General features: G+C 39.9%; 1 protein-coding gene and 1 long non-coding RNA gene across 3 annotated transcripts in view; one reads left to right on the top strand and one right to left on the bottom strand.

Moving 5' to 3' along the window:
- The window catches only part of LOC117097696, a 162424-nt gene that overhangs the window by 81871 nt on the left and 65826 nt on the right, over positions 1 to 14727 (top strand). The gene's annotated exons all lie outside the window — the stretch shown is intronic.
- Positions 1 to 14727, bottom strand: part of RXFP2 (relaxin family peptide receptor 2) — a 73358-nt gene that overhangs the window by 40685 nt on the left and 17946 nt on the right. For both annotated transcript variants that reach the window (XM_033235779.1, XM_033235788.1), the window contains exons 2-5: positions 11871 to 12017; positions 8519 to 8596; positions 5188 to 5293; positions 4302 to 4373 (exon numbers count right to left, since the gene is read on the bottom strand). In XM_033235779.1, the coding sequence (XP_033091670.1) occupies positions 4302 to 4373; positions 5188 to 5293; positions 8519 to 8596; positions 11871 to 12017 (403 nt within the window). The remainder of the gene's footprint in view (positions 1 to 4301; positions 4374 to 5187; positions 5294 to 8518; positions 8597 to 11870; positions 12018 to 14727) is intronic.

The raw sequence follows: 14727 nt of genomic DNA on the forward strand, positions 1-14727 counted from the left end.
TTATAATTTTTTATGGACAAAAGAAAGAATGATACATATTCTTATCTGAAGGATGGTGATGAAGGAATATAGAAACATAGTTTGGTGCTGTTCTCCTCAATATTTTACTCCATGACCTGGGTGAACGTAGTTGATCTTATTTGCAGATGACATAATTATGAGAGGAGTAGTGACTATGATGGAAAACACAAAAAGACCTTCACTCTCTGGTAAGAAAAACTGACTCTAACAGGATGAAACTGCCTAGGGATATATTTAAGCACCCACAACTACCTCTCAAATACTAAGAGCATGAGTACAGGATGTAGCACACACATCACTTAGCAGCAACACATGTGGCATGGGATTAGACATTATAGATCAGTAGGAGTTGAGAGTATCAAGAAATCATCAAAAGAGCAATATAATCATAGGGCATATAGAGTGCAGATGGAAAGGGATGCGAGTTCTTCCCCGTTTGCCTCGGTCATGTTACAGTGATAACAGTGTATTTATTCTAGATGTCACCCGTGAAGACAAATGTAGGCAAACATATGCAGATTATTGTGACCAGAATGATGAAAAGATTTGAAACTATGTCCTTTGGGGAGGAATTTAAGGAACTGAGGATACTTAGGGAAGAGGTTTATGGTGTGGTGGAGGGTGATGACAGCTAGTCTTAAATATCTGTAGACGTATGTAGAAGACTGATTAGATGTGTTCTGAGCAGTCTCTTGGGGAGCTTTAGAGACACCTTGAGCAATGGTAATGTGGACAAAGTTATTAGTGAATTGTTTGAAATTCCATTTCCCCAGCACCTTCTAATCCTCTTTCTGGTTTATTTTTAGATCTCACCACCACCTAACAAATTGTATATTTTAAACTTTGTTTATTGACTATCTTTCTTGATTGGAAATTAAGCTTGTGGAGCTTAATTTCATCTGTGGCTTTTCATTGGTGTTGTTCATGCTGTATCCTTGGTGCCTAGCACCTTGTAGGTGTCAATAAATATTCATCACAGGAGTAAATGAATATGTGGATCTTGCTAGCTGCTGCTCTCCTTCTACCGGATACCAAGAGTTCTGACTGAGGCCCATCTGGTTTCTTCCTCCCCCTGACATCCTTTCCTGGGGATGGTTTGGTATTTGCCACATTTGTTATTTGGGTCATTTGTATGAGGATTGGGAAGAAGAAGGTAAGAGTAGATGGACAGGAGGGACAAGAAGTAGGACTGCTGCTGGGGGTTATTTTTCTGGGAGTTTGGAAAACAGCAGGAGGAGGAGTTGAGGTATGTGGGTAAAGGGGATGGGGAGGAAAGGAGATTTAAGAAAGCATTGTTGAGCTTATGAGCTGCTCTAGGATATTTGAGTATAAAGAACTTGAGTTATTTTCAAATCAAAGTTTACTTACTGGGTGGTTTCATTGATAATAACACATTCTGAGCCTGGACTATGTGGGTGGGCTTCCAAAGGAGCATGGTCAGAAGGTTTGGGTTTGAGGCCAGTCTCTACTACTTGTCAGCTGACTGACTTTGGGCAAACAACCTCTCTTCCCAAGTGGCTTTCCTGATTCCTGAAACTGCTGTAACGGTGTCTGTCCCACCTCACAGACTTTGGGGATGAAAATTCCAAATATTGGAATTCTTTGTAAACTTTAAAAAGTGGTAGATGACTGTAAGCAATTGTGTTTCATCACCCAGGGCTTTATCTTACATATAATAAACACTTGATGAATGTTTATTGATGAGAGTCTCATAACCTCTTTTCTATTAGTCTCTGGGAAAATTAATGCCTGCAAACGATCAAATAGCAGCTTGCATGGGGAGAAGCCCTATCAGGTAATATTCAGGTTATGATGTGGTGCCTGTTTTCTCTGATAAAGTAGAATTAAACATTTACTTGGAGAAATTGCTAGCTAATCTTGGCAATAAAGTTTAATCTCTATCTTTTTTCACTTGGAAAATTATGGACCTGAATTATTAAATTGCTTCTATATTTTTCTCTTCAGTGGGCTAGCAGGGACTGGGATCACAGAGGGAGATACTGGCATAGAACACAGTTATGGGTTAATAGACCAAGGAAGGACGTGGCCTGAGAAGTCTAATTTTAACCCTCCTGCTTGAGCCTCTAGTGACCCCGCCCCCTCCCCAGAAGTCAGCTTGCCCAAAATTAGGGGGCAAAACATATACAAGGGAATTCTACATGGGGTGGGACAGTCTGTGCTGGTAGAAATTCAGTTGAATGCTAGAACAATTTCTTTCCCTCTTAAGGTTTCTTGTTATGGTAAAGTAAGCACTACTTTGGACATCAGAAGACATTGGCTCTAATTCTGGGTCTTCCACTTACTAGTTGTAGATCTTAGGTGAGTCATTTAACCATTGCAGACTTTAGTTACTTCGTGTATAATGAAAAGATTTAATTAGAAATTCTTTTTTTTTTTTTTTTTTTTTTTTTTGAGACGGAGTCTCGCTCTGTCGCCCGGGCTGGAGTGCAGTGGCCAGATCTCAGCTCACTGCAAGCTCCGCCTGCCGGGTTTACGCCATTCTCCTGCCTCAGCCTCCCGAGTAGCTGGGACTACAGGCGCCCGCCACCTTGCCCAGCTAGTTTTTTGTATTCTTTTTTTAGTAGAGACGGGGTTTCACTGTGTTAGCCAGGATGGTCTCGATCTCCTGACCTCGTGATCCGCCCGTCTTGGCCTCCCAAAGTGCTGGGATTACAGGCTTGAGCCACCATGCCCGGCCTAGAAATTCTTAAAACTTCTATAATTCTGGAAAATAGAATTTCAATTGCTATGAAACAAGAATTCTGAAACAAAAAAATATCTTCCCTTCGTTTCTGCTAGTGCTATTTTTCCTCCCACATGTACTATCCAGGCAGTGCAAAGACAATATTGATTCATCTAATGAACAGGTTGTGATTTTAGGGATTTATTGGAAGACTAGGAAGAGTGTGGTTAGAATTTCCTCTCTAGAGGAATCTGGACATGCAGAGTCAATGCATAGCTACTCTAGTGTGACGATGACATGACCACATACCCACATACTTTAGGATGAAGCAACAGGTCTGAGAGCAGCTGGGCTTTACAGAGGCCACAGTCAAACCCAGGTATGATTGAGTATTGATGTTCACACAAGGTTCTACCTTGTGGACTTCCATTAGCTACTTCTTTTCTTGTATAAGGAAATCTGTACCTAAATTCAGGAACACAAAATCCTTGATGGTATTTCAAACCAAATGTGTGTGCCCAGTATCAACAAAGATTCAGATAATTTTTATTTCACAAATTTCACATTTCTAGAAACTTTTCTCCTCTATGCTGGATACTGAAGGATAACACAAAAAGATGATGGTACCGCTAAGGGGGCTTTCAGAGTGTACAGCATTCTCTTGCTAATTTTGTTATCTAGTCTAATGATCATCTCAGCAGGTGTAGCCCCTCCAGCGCCCCAGAGTGACTGGCCCAGAGGGATTGACAGACACCGATCCAACTTACAAATGACTGATACATAAACCTGAATATTCTCGATTTATAAATGTGAATAGAAAGCATCCCATCCCACTTAATAGGAATGCTCTTATTTTCTATGCCATGCAGCTTTTCAAATACTTTAAAATGAAGACGTTGGGAAATTAAATTCATCATCCTAAGGTTGCTTGGTTAGTAGGGAATCAAAGCAAAGGAATTGTTTATGAAAATTATGGTGCATCCTACCCTCCAAGAGAGATCATCTCTAGAGATTATATTTCACAGTTCACGGTTTTCTTTCTTGGATGATTCTGGAAGCATATTGGCCCTTCTTTGTCACAGAATACCTTCTCTGCTGATCATGTCCTATTTATTGGCATTTTCTTTCCTCAGATATGTTAAATATCACTGATTGCACAACTCCCATGTTTTCACGGCTAATACCCTGGGGGATATTTGTACCCTATCATTATGTACTTGAAATGATGTGATTGTTCTTGTTTATGCTGTCACTCTTTTTTTCAAGTGAAAAAGTGCCCCAGAATGTGCAATGTCATTTTCCCAATATCTTGAGGAAAATAATGGAACTGTGTATTTTCCTATTGAGATGTTTTACCTCGACTCCAAGTTAATTCTCTGAAAAAGCTTAAATAAAATGGGTTCAGCTCCTTTAAATTATGAAATGGAAAGATAACATACTTTTAAATGTTTTATTTTCTAATCTTAACTACATTTAGAAACATAAATGTAATGATAAAGATAAAAAGCTTGATATTTTATTTTATTTTTAGATCAAAAACATCTTACACCACCAAAAGGATTTTTTTAAAATAAATATGCTATTAATGGCTACTTACATCTTTTTAAGTTTTGTGTATTTGATGAAAACTTTATCTGGAAGACTGTGGATTTTGTTTTTCTTAAGAGACCTAAAATAACATGTAAAGCAAACTTCATTATGGATTTTTATGACCAACCCAACTCTTCCCTAGAAGCCACATGCTTGGAAAAAGAATATTTGATGATGTCCATTATACTAATCCATATTTGAACATGACAATAACTAAAAATTTTTTATGGGAGAATGAAAAGTTTATAAAGCAAGATAAAGTAGTTTGTGAATATTTGACAAATGTATCTAGTTAGTATAGCAGACTGGAAAGTCCACAGTGATTTAACTTCTTTGTTTTTACTCTCTGGGTGCATTAACAAACCAAACCAAACCAAACCAAAAACCAACCACAGATCCCAACCCACTCTTGCATGCCCAAATGATGACATGAATGCAAATTCCTGAGGCTTTCAATAACTTTATGCAAAGTACAGAAAATTTTGCATGATATAACATAGCTGCTAGCTTCATGGACCTTTTATATCTTTGCAGTCTTGGATAGATTACCAATGTTAAAAATGGCGTAGAATAAGTAAGCATGCTTCCTTTTTTAAAAACGAAAACATTTCAGCACAAGCACAATAGTAATCATACATAAATCAGAAAACAATTGAAAATAAGAACTCCAGGCCCACAGACATTTGTGAGTTAACTGATCCAGGCTAATCTAACATACAGGGTGTAAACCATTTTTTCCCCCTGAATAGGAAGCATGGAGAATTATCTGATGACTGGTAGTTTTAAACAGAGTTTCTATTATTTTGCTAATACACACGCAACACTATTGGGTTTTTCCTTGGTTTTCATGTGACTATAGGGACAAATATCACCAATAATTAAGTTTTACTCACAGTAATGTCACATTGTTAGAAATCATCGGCACAGACTTTAAGTCACCATTTACACACTCCAATTCAGTTTCTTTGCAGTCACAGCATTGTGGATACTGTTTTAGAACTAATGGGACAAAAAGAGTAAGATTTCACTAGCAAACAAATACATTTCTTTAATTATGACTTTGCCTTTAATAACTGATACTGTTTTCTTTTCATTGAATGTATGAAATTTACATCTGTTACATGAACTCATTCAGCCCCTAATAAAAGTAAATAAGAATTCTCTCCTACTCAAATGTAGACTAATGTGTTAATCTCAGTTCTAGTTTCTAGTAGTCATTTCAGAGACATTTACCAAGTGATTAGAAAAAACTCACAAAATGTTAACTAGCATAAAGTCATGTAGTGAAGCAAGATTAAGTTCACTTCAATGAAAAACATTAGTATGATTAATTCTTAATGGATATGACTGAGTCAGTTCAGTTCATTTGAATACCAAAAAATAGTTGCTCAATAAATGCTTGTTGTTTAAAATCAGATTCAATTTTTTTCTTCTTTCAAACTTCCCTAAGAACCATGAGAAGATTGAGATGCAGGTTCTACCATAACCACACTGGCACCTTACTAAAATCCATCCAGCCAGATATTCCTTCCTTTTGGTTCTTTGTTTTTCATCACTATGAAGTTGAAAGTTGAAGATAAAAGTTGTAGAGAAGCTGCAAAGCTGAGATAACCAAAGATCTATCTATCTGAAGTGTTCAGAAGAAAGAAGGATTCAGGATGTACTCTGAAGGGACTTACATAGTTACTAAGATAATGGCATGTAAAGAAGTGAGAAATCTAAGGAGAAGCCAGGACAAGCTGGTCCATAGGACAATCACTCTGTGTGTGTGCGTGTGTGTGTGTGTGTGTGTGTGTGTGTGTGTGTGAGATAGAGAGAGAAGAGGGCAGAGGAGAGAGAGAGAGACTTTGAGAGACAGAGTAAGTATTTTTGGAGTCTGATTTCTCTTCGGAGCCTATGAATATTTGTACTGATAGAGCTAAGAATGTGAGAGTTATTTTTGAATTTATTTTGTTATTTCTTTTAATGTAATTATAAGTTCTTTTTAGTTGCCCTGCTTCTTTTAGATCACTTTTATCCAAATGTTATTTTAAAAATAAATTTTACTGAATTTTATTAGTAAAGCCAACAAATTTCTACTGAGTATATACTTAATGTAAACGATGCTTTTAGTGTATAAATTTTTGAAAATATTTTATGTTGTCTATACATATATGTTAATTAGTTCAACTTCCTAAAGATAACTTTCGTATGCTTACATCAATATTTATTGACATAACCACCATTGAAATAGTGCTTATATGATTAAATTGAAAACCTGTGATTGGAAACTTATTTACCAATAGAATAATTTCATATGGTCAAGCTGGGTGTGTCGCCAAAACCAGAAATGTGAGCGTTAAACTGTTTACCCTCCATCACCTGCAAGCCAATCATGCCCCCAGGCTCTGTGGATTCTTTTTCTGAAACGCCTTTTACATCTCTCTCTACCTCAGTCTTCTCAATGGCATTTCCTGGGGATTGGAATAAACATACTATCCAGTATCTCTTTTATCATCATTCTTTCTCCTCCATCTGAACATGACTGACAAATCGTTCTTTGTCCTGGGAGGCTGTCCTTTGCATTGTAGGATGTTCAGCAGTAGCCCTGCTCTCTACCCACTAGATGCCAGCAGCAACCCACCCTTCTCCATCAGGACGACCAAAAGTGTCTCCAGGCTGGGCATGGGTGGCTCACGCCTGTAATTCCAACACTTTGGGAGGCTGAGACGGGTGGATTGCTTGATCTCAGCAGTTTGAGGCCAGCCTGGGCAACATGGCAAGACCCCATCTCTACAAAGAATATGAAAATTAGCCAGGCATGGTGGTGCATGTCTGTAGTCCCAGCTACTCAGGAAGCTGAGGTGGAAGGATCACTTGAGCCTGGGAGGTTCAAGGCTGCAGTGAGCTGTGATTGTATCACTGCACTCCATCCTGGGCAACAGAGTGAGACCCTGTCTCAAAAAAAATAGGTCTCTAGACCCTGTCAGACGTTCTTTGCAGGCACTGTTGCCATGGCTAAGACTCACTACTCTAATTCATTCTCTGCAATTCTAATGAAATAATCTTCCTCACATACATTTCTGATCACGTGCTCTTCCTCCTCATTAAAAAATAAAATAAATATAAGACCAAACCAAACAAACATTAGGCCCAAAACTATGATGATTGCCTGTTGTATACAGTAGTAACCTTTAAAATGTGATGTGGGCAAGACGACTCATTGTGGGTTAGGTAGAAAATAGTAGAGCTTTTGGTTGTATTTATTTTTAATTTTATCCTTTTTTAGTTTCTAATTTTCATACAGAATATTCTTGTGCATTATAAAGTATATAAGTGGTCATTATAAACTGGTATTATAAAGTACATAAAATACTGTTAGTGTCGTATTTGATATATATGTTATATACATATATTTACATATACATACTAATGTATGTAATTGTACATTCATCTAATTATATATCTATGTCTCTACATATACACACACACCCCCTAAAATTCTGTCTACAGGATAGAGGCCACACTTCAGTGTGTGCACCAAAACCTTTCATGGGCTGGCCCCAGCCTTCTAGGCTCAGCTCCTGCCCCTCCACTTCATGCACTCAGAATGGTTGTGAAAAGGCATGCTGCAACCTGCTGCGCATCTTCCCCAGTGTTTTGCTGATCTTGCTCCCCTGCTCATCTGGTCACCTCGTAGCTTTCCTCCATCCGAGGACTTCAAAGTCCATCTCAAATGTTATCCTCTCTGGGAATCTTTCCCCATCCTCAGCACAGCCATCATTTCTTCCAATAGGCTTCCCCATTCCCTGGTGCAAACATTATTTCTCCCTTTTAGCAATAATATTATATCATCACTGCTTTTGTAAGGAACTGTCTTTCCTGCTACATGTGAGGTGTTTGTGGGTTAGAACTCCGTCTTAGTCATCGTTGTCCTCTCAGTGCCTAACATCTTTCTTGAAGAAAATAATTAAAAGGAATAAGAATTTTACTATTTGTCACAATTATTCAATACTTATATATTCTGGCAATCAGAGAGTAATGCATGAAAAGAGCATAAATGGTTGTTTTCTTTTTTCTATCTTTCCAATCCCACAGGCAGACAACAGACCTGTTAGCCAGTGAAATACATTGAACTAAAATGGAAATTCCGAAGTGAATTTGTCACATTACCCATATAAATGTGTGCATCACAAATCATGTTTTCCACAAAGCTGATACTGTCTTTGAATCAAAACCACTTACAGCACTTCTGTGTTAAGGGCACACTGTTAGCATTTCCATGGACTGCGCCAAATATGGTCGCCCATCCACTAGTGTCACCTGTGAAATGGTGATTGAGATGTGTCACTTATTCTAGAAATTAAATACCATCTTACAAAAGTTTAACAGTTTGATAATGATTTTAAACTAAAATATGTTTAAGTAATAGAATGATTGATCTTTTAAATACATAGTAAGGGAGAAAAAGTTAGGCAAACATCTGCAAGGTATCCCTTTTTTACATGAAAAATACTCCAAATGTATGTATCATAAAATTTGCAGTGCAAGTATGTAATTATTTTACATAAATATAAATGTCTTGGAAAATATCAACTATTTCTAATACTGACATTTTCCACATTTGAGCTTAATTTTGAGGACCTCCGAAGAAAATATCTGAATTTTGTTTTGTCACGTGCATACTGCTGTATATGTAGAAGCATACTTGATAGATATATTGAGTTCTGATAACATTTATGTCATCCGACTTTTTTTTAATAAAGCAAAAGCAAAGTTTCTTAAAGGCTTTTTTCTGGGTGCAGTGGCACTTGTTTGTAACCTCAGCAGAGGCTGAGGTGGGAGGATCACTTGCATGTAGGAGTTCAAGACCAGCTTGGGAAACATAGGGAGACCCTCTCTTTACAAAAAATAAAAAGTTAACTGGGCGTGGTGGTGCACACCTGTAGTCCTAGCTACTTGGGAGACTGAGGTGGGAGGATAGCTTGATCCCAGGAGGTCACAGCTGCAGTGAGCAGTGATCACGGCACTGCACTCCAGCCTGGGTGACAGAGGGAGACCCTGTCTCAAATAAATAAATAAAGGTTTTTGAGTCCTGCTGAGAAAAATAACATTTCCTCAATTTGTCATATATTAATGTCAATTTGTCATATGTAAATATAATTTATTTGCCAAATTTTCCTCTTCTTTTTGATAAATCATATTTTTAAAAAAGGAGGTCTAATTGTGAAGTATTGTTATTTCAGTATATGCTATAAAATAATAAAATACGCATTATAGTGTAAGATACTGAAGTTCACACAAATACCTAAGTAAATTAAAATAATTGCCCACAGTCTGCTTTGATCCTTGGATTCTTTATTTCTATTTCTTATTAATATTCTCAATAATTCTACTATGATGCTGCCTCACTTGCTTTATTTAATTTGGGTTCAGAAATCCTCATGGGGTAAACATTCATGGCTTCTGATTCCCATGCAGCAAAGAGGAAAGGACGAGAATTTGAGGAACTTGCCCATTGGCATCCAGAGAGTTGCCCCCAAAACTGAGCACTGACTCTGTACTCTCCAGCTCTAAGCTTTGTGATAAGACTGAGGCCTCTTCTCAAGGAGTTCCTACCTAGGAAGATAAATGCAATGATAAGGGCTGGGTGCAGTGGCTCATGCCCATAATCCCAGCACTTTGGAGGCAGAGGCAGGCAGATCATCTAAGGTCAGGAGTTCCAGACCAGCCTGGCCAACATGGTGAAACCCCGTCTCTATTAAAAATACAAAAAGTTAGCTGGGCATAGTGGAGGGCGCCTGAAATCCTAGCTACTCAGGAGGCTGAGGCAGGAGAATCGCTTGAACCCAGGAGGCAGAGGTTGCAGTGAGCCAAGATCACGCCATTGCACTCCAGCCTGGGCAACAAGAGCGAGACTCCATCTCAAAAACAAACAAACAAACAAACAACATCAACAACAATGAAAAGATAAGGCATTCTACTTTGTGCAGCATACAGATACACCCAGGGTGCTGTGATAACACATATAAATTGCAGCCATCCTAGAACGGTGATACAGCTTCAGGGAGGCCAGGGAAGCCCTCCTAGAGGAGGAGACACTTAAACCGGGCCCTGAAGAATGAGTGGAAGTGATTCATGGGAAGTGTGGGCAGAGGCTGTGTCCCTCAGAGGGAGGCATGCCTGAGTACCCAGGGGCAGGACAGAAGATTCTAGAGATGCATGCCGTGGGCTTTGCTACCCCACTTTGGTGGGTGGTTGAGCAGCGCTGAAGAGAGGTAGCTCTCTGTGGGAGAAAACACGCAGGATTTTTTCTGATTAACTAGACATATCAGCCTCTCTTGGCATCAGTTTCCTCCAGAGAAAAATATTTTTTAGGTTTCAATAAACAGAGCTGAAATTGGCCTGTAAGATGCTCTGTTATCTGGCCTCTGGTTACCCCTTCATTCCCTGTGTATACCCCTGTTCACTCTGCTTGAGTCACACACCATCAAACACATCATCCTGTTTCAGTCAGCCTTCAGCCTTGGGCCTTTGCACTTGATGTTGCCTTTGCCTGGAATTCTGCTCCTCTAGAATATTTCATACTTTCTTTCTTTCTTTCTTTCTTTGTTCTCAATCCAAGTGTCATCATCTTATAAAGATATTCTCTGGTTACGTCCTTGAAGTATCCCTCCCTCCAAGTTACTTTCTATTTCATTATCCTGTTTCATTGCCTTACTTATCACTCAGATTATTTAATTCCTTACATACGGTTTATCATCATCTTAGTTCACATTATCCATGTGAACTCCACAAGGTCAAGACACTTGTCTCCCTTGAGCTCACTGTGTCCCAGTGATTTGGAGAGCTCCTGGCACATAGTGGGCACTCAGTATAGGTCCATTCTATCAGTTAATTCTCTAGCTAGGCCCATTCACACTTTATGAATATTCTTTTTTTTTTTTTTTTTGAGTTGCAGTTTTGCTCTTGTTGCCCAGGCTGGAGTGCAGTGGCACGATCTTGGCTCACTGCAACCTTACCTCCTGGGATCAGGCAATTCTCCTGCCTCAGCCTCCTGAGTAGCTGGAATTACAGGCACCTGCCACCACGGCCAGCTAATTTTTTTTTTTTTTTTGTATTTTCAGTAGAGACTGGGGTTTCACCATGTTGGCCAGGCTGATCTTGAACTCCTGACCTCAGGTGAGCCACCTGCCTCAGCCTCCTAAAGTGCTGGGATTACAGGCATGAGCCACCGTGCCTGGCCACTTTATGAATATTCTTGAAGCTGAACCAAATTACCAGCCATAAGGAGGTAGTCATAGAAAGCCCCTTAAAATTAAAATATGAGTATTGAAGTAGATTTTCAAATATAATTTTATTTTTATAAAATATAACATTTTATGATACTGCATTTCTGACTTAAGCAACCTCAACATACAAAAATTCAGGTCGTTATCACAAATACATCGGGGAATCATTATTTGTGTTTCCAAGGGAGTCCCTACAGAAAACCAAATCAGTTTTCCTAGTTTATCACAATCATTATCCAATGGACCCACAGTTTTGGGGTGTTCATAAAGTGAGGAACACAAGGGGAGCCAAGGGGAGCACTCACCACAGTTCTCTTCGTCCGCCCCGTTCCCACAGTCATCCTCGCCATCACAGTGGAAAGCTCGGGGCAAGCACTTGGTAAGATTCCCACAGGGAAAATATCCTTTTTGGCATGAAGGAGTGATCATGCTAGCTTGAGTCAGTGCAAAATCTACATGAAAGAGGGGCAAAAAAAAAGTGTTACCATGGCCAAGCTCTCTCTGTGTTATCCCATTTAATTTTCACAAGAATTATATGAGTTGAGTTCATCTGGTGTTATTCTTAGTGCACAATTTCTTTGAATAATATTCTTAATGACAACTTTATTTTTTATTTTTAGATGGAGTCTCACTCTATTGCCAGGCTGGAGTGCACGATCTCAGCTCACTGCAACCTCTGCCTCCCAAATTCAAGCAATTCTCCTGCCTCAGCCTCCTGAGCAGCTGGAATTACATACGTGCACCACCACATCTGACTAATTTTTGTATTTTTAGTAGAGACGGGGTTTCACCATGTTGGCCAGGCTGGTCTCAAACTCCTGACTAGCCCACCTTGGCCTCCCAAAGTGCTGAGATTACAGATGTGAGCCACCTCCCCCGGCCAGTGATAACATTTTAAACAGCCATAATCACACCGAATACCAGCTATATCAAGAACAGAATCAGGGTTCATTTTGAATTCACTTCCACAAGGTAATCATAAACAAAACCAGATGTATTGTCCTAGTTTTGTATGGAATCAAGGAGTCATCCACTGTTGAAAACAGAAAGGTAAAACCATGAGCTAATAGGGTCAAATGGGTCGATTTATTTACTTATTAATCTTTTACAAGAAAGATTTGAGGTAACATGATAAAAATATACCTGCAAAAGGAGAGTTTAAGTGTGAGTTAGAGAGAAATCCAGAAACACATTAGAATGAGGAAAACTAGGATTGAACATTGAACACTCATCTATGGTGTCTACTGGGTCTACTGTTTGCCAGACACTTCACACAGTGGTTATCATTGTTAATCTTTCAGCCAGCCTATAGTATGGGCGATATTATCCTTCATGTTTTGGGATTAGGGAAGTTAAATATCTTGTGTGCAGTGGTTCATCTGGGAAGTGACACAGAGTGGCTTTGAATCGTCCCTCTGACTCCGTAGGCCGACCCTTAGCCATTGTACTACGAGACTATCAATCGATTGAGGAATCTGCATTTCAAGGAGCATAAATCAGGACTAGTTAGAAACAATCTTCTGGTGCAGGGTACATAAGAGAAGACCAATGAGAGCTGAATAACTGCTGAGTTGAATAAGAAATTAAAGAAAGGAAATATAATTGACATTTACAAAAGTATTATATCTATGGCTAGGATGACCAAAACAATTCTAGCAATTTAGATGTAAGAGATATTCTTTCAATTTTGAGAGAATACTTTTCAGAAAATAAAGAGACATGTTCATAAGTTGGCTAATAAAATTACGGAAGTCATGTTTTTTTTTTTTTTTTTTTTTTTTGAGACGGAGTCTCGCTCTGTCGCCCAGGCTGGAGTGCAGTGGCCGGATCTCAGCTCACTGCAAGCTCTGCCTCCCGGGTTCACGCCATTCTCCTGCCTCAGCCTCCCGAGTAGCTGGGACTACAGGCGCCCGCCACCGCGCCGGCTAGTTTTTTGTATTTTTAGTAGAGACGGGGTTTCACCGTGTTAGCCAGGATGGTCTCGATCTCCTGACCTCGTGATCCGCCCGTCTCGGCCTCCCAAAGTGCTGGGATTACAGGCTTGAGCCACCGCGCCCGGCCGGAAGTCATGTATTTTTAAAAAAGGAGTTCTGTCCAGGTGCAGTAACTCACGCCTGTAATCACAGCACTTTGAGGCCGAGGTGGGGAAATCACTTGAGGCCAGCAGTTTGAGACCAGCCTGGCCAACATGGTGAAACCCCATCTCTACTGAAAATACAAAAATTAGTCAGACATGGTGGCACGTACCCGCAGTCCTAGCTACTCAGGAGGCTGAGGCAGAAGAGTTGCTTGAACTTGGAGGGCTGAGGTTACTGTGAGCCAAGATGGCACCACTGCACTCCAGCCTGGGCGACAAAGCTTGACTCAGTCTCAAAAAAAAAAAAAAAAAAAAAAATTGGAACTTCACAGAAATTGATTAAGGAGAGTGTAGACACAAGAATGGCTATGGTCGGCATGACTCATCGAAGGGAGCAAGGGATGTGGGCAGAGTGCTCCTAACCACGCCACTGAAGGCTGGCATTGTGACCTGGGATTCCCTTGGGCTTGTGTGGGAGACAATATTTTTAACATAGCAGAAGGATAAGGAACAAACTTTAGTAGGAACATCATCTACTTTGTGCTGGGCATTTCCTAGTTACTTGATTTGATGTTAATGGCAACTGTGTACGGTTGGCATTAATATCCCCAAATAAAGATGAGGAAATGACTGAGAACATGAAGGCACGTCTACTTTGATTGCTGGGAAAAATGCCCTTGTGAGGCCTGAGCCCTCCAAGCAAGTGTTGCCTTGTAGAGAGACGTCCTCCCCTGAGGCTCCTCAGGAGACTCCCCTAAAGGAGATAGAACCTGCTGCTCTCATTCACAAAGATGTCATTTGTTAAAGGGCAGGAGTTGGAGTTGAGGCACTAAAGCTACGTCTGAATTACAAATGCACATTAAGCTTTCAGTGATGTCATTAGGGAGGATGAGTAGATCATTTCAGCTTGAGTCGTTTAGTCCTGATGACCCTGGAGACGCAGCAAGCACGGAAAAGCAGAACCTCTGGCCCTCTCTGGGGGCAGCCGGGGGTGCTGGTGCACACTCTCGGAGGCTGGTGTGGCCACAACCTCTGGGTCTTTTCTGACTGAGGAAGAAGACTCAGAGCGTGGCTTCTGGATGTTT

Source organism: Trachypithecus francoisi, unplaced genomic scaffold (genome assembly GCF_009764315.1).
Source record: "Trachypithecus francoisi isolate TF-2019V2 unplaced genomic scaffold, Tfra_2.0 Contig01461, whole genome shotgun sequence".
In the NCBI taxonomy this organism is placed as follows: Eukaryota; Metazoa; Chordata; class Mammalia; order Primates; family Cercopithecidae; genus Trachypithecus; species Trachypithecus francoisi.